Source organism: Miniopterus schreibersii, assembly GCF_964146895.1.
Source record: "Miniopterus schreibersii genome assembly, chromosome: 12".
NCBI classification, from domain to species: domain Eukaryota; kingdom Metazoa; phylum Chordata; class Mammalia; order Chiroptera; family Miniopteridae; genus Miniopterus; species Miniopterus schreibersii.
The window spans coordinates 2,571,549-2,585,785 of NC_138112.1; the positions used below are offsets into that span (position 1 = coordinate 2,571,549).

Here is a 14,237-nt window from a genome sequence, read left to right on the forward strand (position 1 = left end):
AAGTGATTTAACCTAAGCCTTAGTTCTCCCATCTGCAAAATGGGTTGTCATGAGGAATAATGCAGGGTTGTCATGGGACTCCCTTGAGATAATAAACATGAAGCATTTGTAAGATGCAAAACATGACATAGGTATTTCATAAGGTACACATTCACTAGCTTGACATACACCTAGGACTCACCCTCCCCTGCCACAGGCTCCCTAAAGCTCAAAGACTTCTTGCCAAGTGCTTTGAATACCCCCTCGCAGCCCATGGTATCAGGTGCCAGACCCACACACATGTACACACACTGCATACTGTATAAATATAGGTTTTATTAATAATGGGTGAAATCCCACAAATTGCACTGGCATCTCTGTGTGATGGGGAGGATCTGTGGCAGGGTGAGGGAAGGGAGAGAGGTATATGCATAGTAATAAATAAGGGAAAGAGTCCTAGGGAAAGGGAAATCAGAAGTGGAATGAGCCTGGACCCACCAGGAAAGCCAGACATGCTCCAGGTGTGTCTGTCACCCTGGTGCCCAGGGCATGCCCAGGGCCCACCTTGGCTGATGGGAAGGGGTAGAGAGACATGGACAAGAGTTTGAATGAGCAACAAATGGCTGGGGAGGGGGTGGAAGAGTGACAACGTCAGCTTGACACACAAAAGAAGGGCCATGAGGTGGCAGTGGCCAAGGCCAACTTATGCCCATGCTTGTGCTTGTGTTAGGTCCTGAACTCCAGGGAACTAATGCCCTGTGCCACCCCTGGCTTGGGAGGAAGGGAAGACTGGGGGGGGGGGGGAGATACCAACAGATCCAGAAGATGCCCTGGACAACGTCCTTACAGTCAAAGCAGGAACCCCAGGAGGAGGTTGGCACTGCCCTCCCTGCAGCACCCACCCCCACCCTGCCACCATCACTCTTCCTCTGAGCCATCAGGGACAGCAAGGGTGTGTAGGGCTGAGATAGCATGTATGTGCCTGTAACTCCTGAGAGGGGAGGGAACGTTGCAGGCGCTGCTGCAGGGAGAAAGGAGGCCTGGGTCTTCTCCCACTCACCCCCCAGAATAAAGTGCACTCTCCAGTTCCAGTGGCAGGTGAGAGAGAAACGGAGACATTATTGCAGAGGTGCCACCAGGCCCTACTCCCACCAAAGGTGATGGGAAGGGGGAAGGGGCATCCCATGGCCCCAGGCTGCTCCAATCCCCAGGATTGGGAGGATGACCCAGACAGAAAACCCAGCTTCTGTCCCAGCAGATTGTCCAAATTAATGAGGTTCTGGCGGGGTGGGGGCATAGGAGGAGGAAGAGACTTCCAGAGTCCTTCCCTGCTCCATTCCAGCATCCAAATGGGACTTCCAGGGACCCCATCAGGCCCAGCCCTGGAGCCCCAACCTTATAACAGCTCAGTTTACAAACACTTGTGTGGTTGGAACCCCCAAAGGGGGCCACTTTGGTCAGTTGTAAGTGGGGGCCTGGGGAGCCTGGGCTCTCAGGCAGACAACAGAGGAGGGTGCCGAGGGCAGGAAGACAGGTACTAGCCTCCAAGTGGTCTTTGCATGCAGGTGTTGGAGAGAGAAGGGAGGAAGCTACAAACCACATCAACTTGGGAAGACTCCTGGGCACAGCGTGGAGGGCTGCAGCCCCCATTCCAAGGGCCAAGGCTGGGAGCACAGCCAGCCCCCCAGCCTGTGGAGGAGCTGAAAGAGGGGGGGCAGCTGCACCAGCAACCAGTGCCCAGGTCTACAAGGTTAAAACAGCCCCAAAGGGCTGGAGCTGGGGGCTTCCTGCTGCGGGGGCTGGGCACAGGCCAGGGCAGGGCTCTATCTCTCCGACTTGACCCGGTACCGGAGCACAAGGTATGCCAGCAGCCGCAGGGCCAGGAAGAAGATGCCCAAGACCAGGAAGTCCATGTAGAGCTTGGCATCCTCCACATCCAGCGCCCGGAGTATACTCTGTGGCTCCCGGAAAGGGCAGCGCTCCTCCGAGCAGGCCAGGTCTCCTCGCTCCATGCCGTAGATGGTCAGAATCACACCCTCAAAGCCGTACCTAGGCAAGCAGGGGCATCAGGGAGGACACGGAGTGGAGTGTCACTGCTCCCTGGGCAAACTGCCAGAGCCCAGATGCAACTCTGTCACTCCTTGGGCATGGCCTCCTGCAGGGAGCAGCAGGGGCAGATGGCAGGGGAGGCTGCACTGACCTGACATAGGAGAGGTAGGAGCTCCATTGCAGGTAAGTGGGGATGGTCTTGAAGCTGACAAAGAAACCCGAGAACAAGAGGACAGGGATGGCGGTAACCGGGCCCACAAACGTGGCCACCTGGAGGGGAAGGAAGGGGACCGGGCCATCACAGGGGTGACCAGGACAGACCCAGTCCTGGGGTGCCCCAAGGTTTCCTACAGATCTCTCCCACTCCTTATGCAAGCCCCTGTTTCCTCCCTTCTCAGGGGTCCCCAAAGGCCAGCCTTCCCACCTGGAGAGAGTTGGAGGCGGCCCCAATGAGCAGCCCCAAAGACTGGGCCACCAAGGCTGTGGCAGTGGCCAGGGCTGAGAAGAGTAGGAAGCGGCTGGTCTCAGCTGGCTGGCCTGTCATCCAGTACACGATGCTGCAGTACACCACTGGGCACACCACCTAGGGAGTGGCATAGGGCTGGGGCAGCCAAAACCCTCCCCTTCACCCAGGCAGGAGCCTCTAGAACAGCTGCTCCTACAGAGCTTGTGCCTAGTCCAGGCTTCACACTCCTGTTCAGGCTGTGCCCCCGGGTCCCATGTCCTCCTCCCTGGCCGTAAGAGCCCCACTCATCCTCCAGCCTCACATCTTCCATTAGACCCACTCTGACCGGCTCAGGCATGGTGACTTCTATATCTTCTGAGCTCCCAAAGTCCCTACCCCGGCCCAACTTATTCCTCATATTGTTAATTAACTCTACATATGAGCTTTGTCCCCTATGAGTTATCGACTCCTGAAGGGAAAGGGCTAACCCTACTACACACAGTCACATAGGCTGTTCCCTGCACAAGGACACCTAATAAACAAGAGGCAGCCAGGGGCACCCTGGCCCAGTGCAGCATCCACTCTGAGGAAGGGGCACCTTTTTCTAACTTGCACAAAGGTGCCCTATGGATTATTCATGGCCCTAGTGCTTGAAACAGGGTGGTGGTGGCAATAACAACAACCCCAAGCAGCTAACATTTATTGGACACTTTAGTATGTGCCAAGCACCATTCTAAGCGCTTGACATGTATTAACTCATTTAATTCTCAGCCATTCCCAAGTGAGATTCTGTCACCATTCCCTTTTACAGGTGGGGACACTGAAGCAAAGGGACACTTAGTGACTTGCCCAGTGTCTCACAGCTAGCAAGCAGCCTTAAGGCTCCAAGCTGGCACTATTCTCTACCGCTTCGAATGAGATTTACAGTCATTTGCAGGGTTATTATTTTTATCATTTTCTGTTTGTCATCAGTTGTTCCCACTAGAAAATTAAGTCCCACAAGGTCAAGACTCTCCTCTCATTCACTGCTATGTCCCCACCTGGCACAGGGCCTGGTGCACGGCAGGTCCTCACCACCTATTTTCTAAGTGAGTAGAAGTAAAGGAAAAGATGACAGGTGGTAAGGCTGAGGGAGGCAAGACAGGAGGGAGGCAGAGGGCAGGTGAGAGGAAGAGCTCACCTGAAAGGGCACATCGGCCATGGTCTTGGCCAGGTAATACGCTTTGAGGCTGTACCAGTAGTTGAGATGCTCCCTCATGAAGACTGCCATCTCTAAGGGAACTGAGGACACATACAGATTAGGCCCCTGCCCCTGCCTCAGCGTCCCCGCCCCAGCCCCTGCCCCTGCCCCTGCCCCTGCCCCTGCCCCTGCCCCTGCCCCTGCCCCTGCCCCTGCCCCTGCCCCTGCCCCTGCCCAGGGCGGCTCAGCTCACAGGTAAGCACAGTTGGCATAAGGGCAGCGAACATGAGGAACAGCATGGAGAAGAAGAGGCAGCCGGTGTTGTTGAAGACCTTGCTGGCGTCATCGCCAATGTGCAGGTAGAGGAGACCAATGAGAACACCAATCACCACATGGGACACGAACCGCAGGTGGGTCAGGACCTGTGTGACAGTCATCACAAGGAGAGGGGAAGGGTCACAGGCTAGGAATGGGCACCCACACTGGGGTAGGACCTGAGCTGCCCTCACAGGCACGTAGACCCAGAGGTGCGCTGCGGGGGGGGGGGGGGGGCGCTGCTGGGATCCTGTGCCCCAAAAGGCTAGGCCTATGCTAGCCCCCTCTCCCCCAACTTGACGCCTCACCGTGTCCCTGAGGATGGACAAGAAGGTCCTCTTGGAGAGGATGCAGAACTGTGTGAGAGTGCTGGTGGCAAAGGTGTGGCTTTCAATGGGATCCACTTCCTGGGGAGAGGAAACTGGATCAAGTGAGGCTACCCACAGGCCCCGCGCACCCGCACCCCGCGGGGAATGGGGAGGCCCCTGAGCCCTCCGGGCGGGGTCCTCCAGGTCTACAGGGGGTCATCGCCACTGAGCGGCGGCCTTAGGGTGCAAATCGCAGTGAGATACAGACACAGGAGGAGGGCTAACAACCCGGGAGGGGAGAGAGAAGGGGAGTGGACACCCGCGAGGCCCCCCAGTAGATCAATCACTTCTCTTTAACCCATTGTAAAGCGTTGACGCTAAGGGTGTAATTCCTTTCTGCCACCACTTCCACAGTAGTGCTACTTAACAATAATAACATGATAATAACGGTGACAGCGACACACTAACGCTTCCTGTTTCGAGGGTTATAGTGTCTCTTTTAAGGAGGAAAAGTGGCTCTGAATGAACAGCTACGGCAGGAAGAGCTTTACGTGAGGATCTTAGCCACCCATCAGCCCTGGGAGTTAAGCACAATCACCTCCAGGCTGGAGATGACAGTAAAGCCATGCTGGCCACGAGGCCAGAGACAGTGTCAGCCTAGCTTACCAGGCGGCACTGTGCTGGCACTGGGGACAACACACTACAGATGCTCAGTAAAAATTTACTGAAGGAATAAATGAAGGAGAAAGCAGAAGCTCAAAGTACCCCAAGTAAAGTGCCCAAAGTCCCGTAGCTGTTAGTAGTAGGGCTATTCCAAGTCCTGGGTTCTTCCTAGTACCCCATGGTTGTGATGCCTCTGAGGGACAGCCTCTTTGGCAGGGCCATTATCACGGTCCCCTCTCCCCTCCCCCACTCTATACTCTCTGCCCTCTTCACCCCTACTCACCGGAGGGCAAGGGGGGCGGGGGGCAGGGGACTCATTCTTCTCCAGGCTGCTCTTCCTCTCCGCCACGGCACACAGCCCATTCTGCACAGCCCTGAACAGCATGGGGTTCAGGTCTCCATACTCGCCAGAGGCCACCTCAATGACTGGGGTACACAGAGGGCAGTGCTCAGCTAAGATCTATCCTCGGTTCCCAAGGGCAAGCCAGCCCCTCCTTGGGTGTATGGTGAAGGCAGGTGGCATGACCCAAGCCCCCAGTTTGGCCCCCCGCATAACCCAGGCCCTACCAACAGGCCCCCACTCACTGAAGTCAGCTGGGTTGTGGTAGGTGGGGCAGTGCAAGCCAAGGCCCTTCAAATAGGGGATCAGCTTGGTGACCATGCCCTTGAAGATGCACTGGCCCTGGCTCAGGATGTAGAGCTGAGGTGGAGAGAGAAGGGTGAGGAGAACAAGGCCAGCACCTCTACTGACCCCTTCCCTCTCCCCATCTCGGGTCAGTCATCTTTGAGGACCAGAGAGACTCACCTTGTCAAACATCTCAAAGAGCTTGGCACTGGGCTGGTGGATGGTGCAGATGATGGTACGGCCTCCCTGGGCCAGGGACTTCATGAGGGACACCACTTGGAAACAGGAGGCGCTGTCCAGACCACTGTCCAGAGGGAGGCCACCAGGGGGCGGTGTGAGGTGGGCAGAGCCAAAAGAAGGGAGTGTTTGGGGTGGGACAACTTACTCTAAAGGGGACAGAGCTGGCAGGAAGGGGCCACTCTGGCCACCCCTACATCCTGTACACCCTATAATTAAGGCATTTGGAGGTACCAAGAAGCCTAGAGCACTGTTCAGTTTAATAAGCATACATTGAGCACCTACTGAATGCCAGGCACTGGGGTTACAATAATGAATAAATAAGACACAGACTCTAGGTAGAGGGAGAAAACAGTGCACAGACCATTTGTGATCACGTGGAGCATGCGGTAGAAACATGGGGTGAAAGAGCGGAGGGGGACCCAGTCCATCTGTACTAGGGTGTTGTGGGGCAGTCAGAGAAGGTTCCTGAGGGAGCCTGGAGGAAGAAAGCGCTCAACCAGGGGAAGGTGGAAGGGCAGGCACGGTGGTGAAGGGCATCCAGGCAGCAACACAGCATGTGCAGAGCTCAGAGGCATGAAACACATGGCCTGACTAAGGAATCACAAGCAGCTCAGTATTATTGGAGCGTAGAACACAAGACAGCATGAAGCAAGGTGTGAGGTCAAAGAAGTAGGTTCCGAGCAGGACCTTGTAAGTCCTCCGACTTTATCCTGAGGGCAAATGGGCACCACTGCATGTTTTTCAGAAGGGGAGGGAGTGTTGCCAGACCTGTCTTTTAGAAAGTTCATCTGGTGGCAGCCTGGAGGAAGGCCTGGCTGGGAGAGACTGGAGACCAGGAGGCGGGAGTCTGAGGAATGCAGGCAAGAACTGCTGGTGTCCTGAGCTCAGCACTGGCACAGGGGTGGGAGAGGGGGGATCTGAGAGATGGTAAAGGAGGTAGAATCTGCAGGACTTGGTGACTGATTGGCTGTGGCGGGAGAAGGAGAGGGAGGTATCAGGGGAGGACACTGGGATTCCTGCTGTGTGAAGGATGGGGCTGCTACAGCAACAGGGCTGGCAGGGATGGTGACGAGAAGTAGCCCTCATCTGGGCCCAGGAGGCTGAGAACACAGGCTCTGGTCTACAGCCGCTGAGCAGACGCAGCCTCCAGCGCCAGCCAGGGCCCAGGAAGGGGGAGAACTACCTGGTGGGCTCATCAAAGAACATGACAGGTGGGTTGTTGACCAGCTCCAGGGCGATGGCCAGGCGCTTCCTCTGCCCACCAGAGAGAAGGGCTGTCCTCGTGTGGGAGCAGGACATCAGGCCCAAGGCTGTCAGGATCTCCGTCACCTGCCCCAGCCCCGCCCCCAACCCCAGATCAGCTTCAGCATCTCCCCTTTCCCGTGTACCGCCCCCATTTAAATAGCATCTCCCGAGGTCCCGTGTGCCAGCCTGGGCCGCCACTATCCCAGCCCCCAGCTCCGCCCCAGAACTCAGCAGCACCGAAAAGCAGGGCTGTGCCATCCCCCCCTCCCCTCCCCTTCCCTCCCCTTCCCACTCACCAGCTCCTTCTATCCCCCCTCCCCTCCCCTCCCCCCCTCCCCTCCCCCCCTCCCCTCCCCTCCCCTTCCCACTCACCAGCTCCTTCTTCACCTCTTTCTTCTCACTCAGCTTCAGGTTAGCAGAGACCTGAGGCCCAGAGAACAGGCGGGTCAGCTACGTGGGAGAGGAGGCCCCTGGAGGACAGGGACAGCAGGCAGGAGGGGCGACTGGGAGGAGGAGGTGGCGTCTGCCTCACCATCATCGCCTCCCACACTGTGAGGTGTGGGAGCAGCATGTCGTCCTGCATGATGTAACAGGACATCTTGCGGAAGGTCCTCAGCTCCCGCGGCCTCCCGTTGACCAGGATCTGCCCCTTCATTCCGGACTCCCTGCAGGAGCATCGTTGGGGACAGCTGTTGAGGCTACTTGGACACCCTCTGTGCTCCCCAGGGGCTCCTCCTTCCTGGGTCCCGCCCTCATCCTCACCTGTATCCTGCCAAGATGTTCATGAACGTGGACTTGCCAGCCCCTGAGGGGCCCATGATGCCAATTAGCTCCCTGCGGCAGAATTTACCTGACAGGCACTTGAGGAGGGTCTTATAACCTGCAGGGAGGGAGGGAGGAACTTTTGATCAGGGCTGCAGTGAACAGAGGCATCCTGAGCTTTCAGGAGCAGCCGTGGCTCTCAGTGAAATAGGCAGTCCTTACTCAGTGTGGATCGGTTAGGATGGAGGAGTAACCCTGAGCCCCGACAATAACCCACACCCTCTTACCCATCCCCCTAGAAATGACCACTACTACAGGCGATGTACCAGAGGTGACAACACTCTTCTGAAAACCAGGGGAAAACCCCACATCTCATGGATGGGCATGGAGAGGGGTCAAGGTTACAGGAAACCCTGATTCTCTTCTATAAACAGCCATCACGCTGTCACCCCTCCAGGAAGACTTTCTGGATCCTGCCCGAGCTGGCTGACTATCCCGTGTCCCCCAGCACTTCCTGTACGCCCGCAGGTCTGCGATTTACTGCTGGTGAGCTCCTTGGGGCAGAGTTTTTGTCTTACTCATCTTTGTAGCCTCAGCAGACTGCCTGGCAACTAGATGCTCCATAGTGTCCTCTCCGAGATTTGGCCTCATTCTGAAAAAGCCATCTTCTTTGTAAGCTCTCTGTGTGCTTGTATCTGCAGCCCCTGACATGGCCCAGTAAAATCTCACCCTTCATTCACTCACTAGGAGGCAGCACAGGCACTGGTTTAGAGTCAGGTGAATCTAGGTTCAAATCCTGGCTTACAAGCTGTGTGACCTCGGGCATGCGCTTAACCTCTCTGAGCTCCAGGTCGCTCATCTGTAAAATGAGGATGATGTACCTATCTCATAGGGTTGCTATAAAGATTCACTGAGATAATATATGTAAGGCATATGACAGTGCTTGGCACACAGAGTGAATTTAAAAAGTGGCACTCTACTGTTCTCACTGGTATGGCTCAGTGGTTAGAGCATCAGCCGGCAGACTGAAGGGTCCCAGGTCCAATTCCTGCCAAGAGCATGTACCTGGGTTGCAGACTTGATCCCTGGCCTCGGTCAGGGCAGTGCAGGAGGCAACCAATCGATGTTTCTCCCTCTCTCTCTCCCTTCCACTCTCTGAAAAGCAATGGAGAAATTATCCTCAGGTGAGGATTAAAAAAATAATTTTTAAAGTGACATTTTATTATTAATTCTATTTGACAAATGCTTATTGATATCTACTACATTCCAAGCTCTGTACTAGACACTGGACAAAAGAAATGAGGAAGACACAGCTCCTGTACTCCAGAAGGCCACAGTCTAGGTAAAAATGATGGAAAACATCTATGGATCTAAAGGAGACAAAATAAGGGTCATGACAAAAGTATAACTAACGCAGGAGGATGCAGGCAGCGGGAGTGGCGGGTGGGGCGAAGGGGAGTCTGGAATGGCTTGATGGAAGGGGTGGCCTTGGCACTAAGCCTTGGAGGGTGAGCAGCCTCCAGCGGGGAAAGGGAAGCAGACGCTGTCCGCGCTTTGGGGGAAAGCTCTCCTATATGTCAGCACAGCCCAGGGAGCAGCGGGCAGCAACTCCATGGTCACCTGGTGAAACGGGGTGGAGCCAACGAGGCGGGCCTGCCGGTGAGGCCACAACGCCAGTCCCCCACCAGGTTCTCTGCTCACTGCCACCCTCTCTGACCCCCACGGAGCCCAGTTCCCTCGCTACTCTCTCTGCAGGTCACACAGCAAGTTGCTTATTGGGAGAGGGGAAGTCCTAGGTTCCAGCCCTTGCCTCAGTCATCACCATCATCAATCAGGAAGACCTGTGCTTCTGCACTGCCGCACATGCCTTTCAGAGCCACACATGGGAAGTGACTTCTTTTGCAGGGAAAGAAACTGTCGATGACAAACCTGCCCCGCATTAAGGACTAGATAGAACACTGATGCCCAATACAAATATCTTACACTTGCCTTCCACAAAGCACATCCACAGATACCATCTGAGCTTCACAGCAAGCTGGGTGGTGGGTACCTTATCACCCCAGATCACAGATGAGGAAAGTGAGGCCAGGAGAGGGGAAGTAGCCCTCCCAAGACCACATTGTTTACAAGCAGCTAAAAACCAGTGTCTTTCGATTCCTACTGTACCATAACTGCTCAGCATGGAAGGGGCCTGCCAGGCCTTCAGGCAAGAAAGGACCAAAGTTCTAGTCCCACCTCCGTCAGTAACTCTCTTTGCAATTTTAAGTCACTTAATTTTCCAGTGTCTCCATTTCTTCATCTATAAAATAAATATAGTAATATCTCCTACCAAGGATATAACAGGGTTATTTTGAATATTGAGATAATTAACTAAAAAGTGTTTGTGCTTGCCTGGCCTGCGTGGCTCAGCTGTTGAGCATCCACCTAGGATCCAGGAGAGCTTGGTTTGACTTCCTGTCAGGGCACATGCCCGGGTTGCAGGCTCAATCCCCAGCAGGGGGCAGCATCTCAATGACTCTCATCATTGATGTTTCTACCTCTCTCTCTCCCTCTCTCTTCCTCTCTCTGAAATCAATAAAGACATATTTCTTAAAAAAAAAAAAAAAAAGTGTTTGGGCTCAATCCCCCACAGAGGTCTTGTGTGTGCAGGAGGCAGCCAATAGATGCTGATGCTTCTGTTTCATCTGTGTTTCTATCTCCCTCTCCCTTCCTCCCTCTCTAAAATCAATAAAAACATATATATATGTATATATTATATATATATACATTTAAACCCTGACCCTGGCCAGTGTGTCTCAGTGGCTAGAGCATTGGTTGCAGGTTGAACTTTGGGTCAAGGGCACATACCTGGCCTGCAGGCCCGATCCCCAGCCCTGGTCAGGGCACATTTGGGAGGCAACCAATGGCTGTGTCCCTCTCACACTGATATTTCTCTCTCCCCCTCCCTCCCTTTTCACTCGCTCTCAAAAAAATCAATGGAAAAAATCATCCTCATGTGAGGATTAACAACAACAACAAAAAAAGTGTTTTGCCCTGGCTGGTGTGGCTCAATTGGTTGGGGCATAGTCCCACTCACTGAAGGGTCTTGGGTTCAATTCCTGGTCAGGGCACATACCCAGGTTGCGGGTTCGATCCCCAGTTGGGGTGCATACGGGAGGCAACCGATGGATGTTTTTCTCACATCGATGTTTCTCTCTCTCTCCCTCTCTCTCTAAAATCAATAAAAACATATCCTCAGGTGAGGATTTTTAAAAAGTTTTAAAAAGTGTTTTAAAAAACAAGAAATATCACATATAATTAGGGGAGACTGGTGATGAATCCTTACCTCAAAAAGGCTAAAATCTCCCTCTCCACACCTCTTGCTCTTTTCCCTCTCTCTCTCCCTGTAATTACTTTCTACCTTTTAGACACAGAGAGAGTGGTTCAAGTGAAAAGAGAAGTTAGAGAGAGGAGAGCAGAGGACAGAGAAAGGGGCAAGGGGTGGAAGAGTCAGCAGGATGGACAGCAGAGCGAAAAAGGTCAAAAGGCCTAAGGGACGCCAATTTTGTGGCTGGTGGGTTGAAGCAACCAGACAGCTGGCTCATCTTACCACATTTCCTCTTTATCTTCATTTCTCCTTTAAACTGTGAGGAAATGAGAGGGCTAGTGAAATTATAGCTACCCCTTTGTTTTGTTTTTAAATATGTTTTTATTGATTTCAGAGAGAGGAAAGGAGAGGGGGAGAGATAGAAACATCAATGATGAGAGAGTCACTGATCCGCTGCCTCCTGCATGCCCCCTGCTGGGGATCGAGCCCACAGCCCGGGCAGGTGCCCTGACCGGGAATTGAACTGTGATCTCCTGGATCCTAGGTGGATGCTCAACTGCTGAGCCACGCGGCCAGGCCTGCCCCCTCATTTTGTCCAGAGCTGGTCTCAGAGCGGAGAGGCTGCTTAGGAACAGGGTGCCTCAGTTTCCGTTGGCTCATGCCCTGCCACCTTTTGGTGGCTCACCGGAAGGAGGGCGGGAAATGCAGAGACAGCTCTGCTCTGAATTGAAGCACCTGAGATCTGCTTCTTCAGCCTCAGAGAGCAATGTCCCAGCTCCACTCCTGACCCACGCCAGGCTCTGGGGAAACCCAGCTTCTCTATTCCTAGGCCAAGTGGTCCAGGGCAGCTGCGGGGGATGGTCGTGGTTCAGCGGAACTCAGATCCCCAGACCTTACCCAAATGTCCTGACGGGGGAAAAGAGGAGATGAAAATGCTGTAAAAGGGAAGTTAAGGGAGAGAAAAAACACCGAACGAAAGAGGGGCTGTGTAGTAAATCTGACAAGCTGAGGGGATCACATGGCAGGCCTGGCAAGCTCAGTCACTAAAAGTAACTTCACAGGGTGATCTGATGCTAAATTCCTAACTGGGCAGTTCTTGAATTTCCCCCCAGTGAGCCCCGTCCATTGTTCTTGAGCATCCTAGGATAACACACCTTAGAAATAAAAGCCAGAATAACCCTCTTTTCCAGGCCCCCAAGGTGTAATCGCCCTCTACAGGGGCCCTGCTCCCAGTCCTCATCGTTATCTTGTTGCCATTTCCATTTATTGCAAATGTTAAATTCCAGAGACTTCCCAGTTGGGCTCTTCCACCTGCCTAATCTACCACCAACAGATTTCATGCAACCTTCCTTTTGCTCTCTGTCCTTTGATCCTAAAGGTTCTCGGGTCCTCAGAAGCATGGAGCATTTTCTGTCTGTTGAGATCTTGCTTCTGGGCAGGTCCTCAGTTTAAGTAAACTCATAGATTTTTTTTTCTATAGGTTTGGACATTCTTACATTGGCAGAAAAATGCATGGAGGGTTGTGAAACCCAGCTTCTGGCCCCAGCCCCAGCGCCTGCTCGCTATGTGACATGTCAGGTCACTCAGCTTCCCTGGGCCTCAGTTTCCCGAGCAGTGACACTAGGAAAGCCGCGGCCGCCTGTCCGACCCAGCGTCCCGCAGGCTCCCGGGCGGGGGAGCCCAGGCCCCGCACCTCAGCGCCGCGAGGGCTGAGGGTCTGGTGTCCCCACGGGGCCCACGGGTGCAGGGTCTGCAGGACAGGGGCACCCAGGTCCCCCGCGCCCCGGCAGGCGGCCCCGGGGGCCGCGCCCGCCCGCCGCCTACCGCGCCGCCGCCAGCAGGGCCCCTCGCGCACGGAGTAGGACAGCTCCACGAACTCGATGTCCACGGCCGAGCGCTTGGGCAGGTGGGAGAAGCGCTGGGCTTCGGTGATGTGGTTCTCCACCTTCTTCAGGTGCGTGGTCAGCACGGGGGGCTCCGCCGCGTCCTCCGGAGCCATGGCCGCCGCCACAGCCCCGGGTCCGAGCCCACGGCCCACGGCCTGCAGCGCCTTCTCCGCCATCGCGCCGCCGCCTGCGGGGTGGGCGCCGCTCAGCCGGGGCCGACCCCGAGCCCCGCGCGAGGCCCCTCGGTCCCGCCGCCGCTCCCAGTCCCCGCCTCCTCCCCCGGCAGGGCGCCCGCTTCCCACCGCCCCGGCCCCGCGCGCCCCCGCGCCGCGCCCCCCGCGCATCGCCGCTCCGCGCGGCCTCTCCCCGGGATCGGGGCCCCGCCCGGCCCGCGAAGCCCTCGCCCGCGGCCTCCGCGCCCCAGGCCCGCAGCCCGGAGGGGGCCGGTCGCGAGGCGGGAGGAGGGGCGGCGGCGAGCGGGGTGGGCCGGGGAAGGCGCTGGGAGCCGCGGCTCGGGCTCCCCACCCTGGGGCGCGGCGCCCCGGCCCGCCCTCCTGCCGGCGCCCCGGGCGCTCCCCCAAGACAGGCGCCCCGGACTCGGCCCCGCGCCCCGCCGACTGGAGCCCCGCGCGGCGGGCTCCCCGCCCCCTCCCGCCGGCCTAGTCACCTTGAGGCGCCCGGGCCGCGCGGCCGAGGCGCTCCGCCTCCCGCGGCCGGGATGGAGACCCGCGGGCCGGGATGGAGACTCGGGCCCGCCTGCCCGGGCGGCGCGGGAGCGGAGCGGAGCGGGCGGCGGGGGCCCGCCTGGGGTCCCGGAGCGGCGGGCGGGGCGGGCGGGGCGGGGCGCCTCCCGCCGGGCTGCGCGCTCGGTCCCGGCTGGGCCTCCGCGCCCGGTGCCCGCTGCGGGCCGCGGTACCTGCTCTTAAAGGGCCCGCCCGCCGCGGCGCGCGGGGCGAGGGTGCGGGGAGGCCGCCGCGCCGACGACGCGGGCGGAGCAGACGCGGACCCGGGACCCGCGGCCGAGGGCCGACCTGGGGCCGAGGGGGGAGCGCCGAGGTCAGCGGCGGGACGGTCCCTGGATTCGACCAGGCGAGGGCGGGGCGGGTGGAGCGCGGACTCCACACTCGCGGGATCGCGACGCCGTCGGCCGGCCCGCACCCCGCGCCCTCCCGCAGTCCCCCTGAGTTCCGGCCCCGGAGCTCAGGCTTTCCCCCGGGGAACCCCCAAACCAGG

General features: G+C 56.9%; 1 protein-coding gene across 1 annotated transcript; it reads right to left on the reverse strand.

Annotated features, from left to right (window-relative positions):
• Window positions 1-296: 296 nt before the first annotated feature.
• ABCG4 (ATP binding cassette subfamily G member 4) lies at window positions 297-13,187 on the reverse strand. The gene is made up of 14 exons (XM_081154742.1): window positions 12,943-13,187; window positions 7,812-7,929; window positions 7,582-7,714; window positions 7,422-7,472; window positions 6,988-7,133; window positions 5,745-5,868; window positions 5,525-5,639; window positions 5,223-5,365; window positions 4,277-4,375; window positions 3,907-4,075; window positions 3,654-3,754; window positions 2,453-2,611; window positions 2,180-2,298; window positions 297-2,028 (listed from the first exon to the last, which is right to left on the reverse strand). Exons 1-14 carry the CDS (start codon window positions 13,178-13,180, stop codon window positions 1,803-1,805), a joined length of 1,941 nt encoding a protein of 646 aa, XP_081010868.1. The 5' UTR covers window positions 13,181-13,187; the 3' UTR covers window positions 297-1,802.
• Window positions 13,188-14,237: the final 1,050 nt, after the last annotated feature.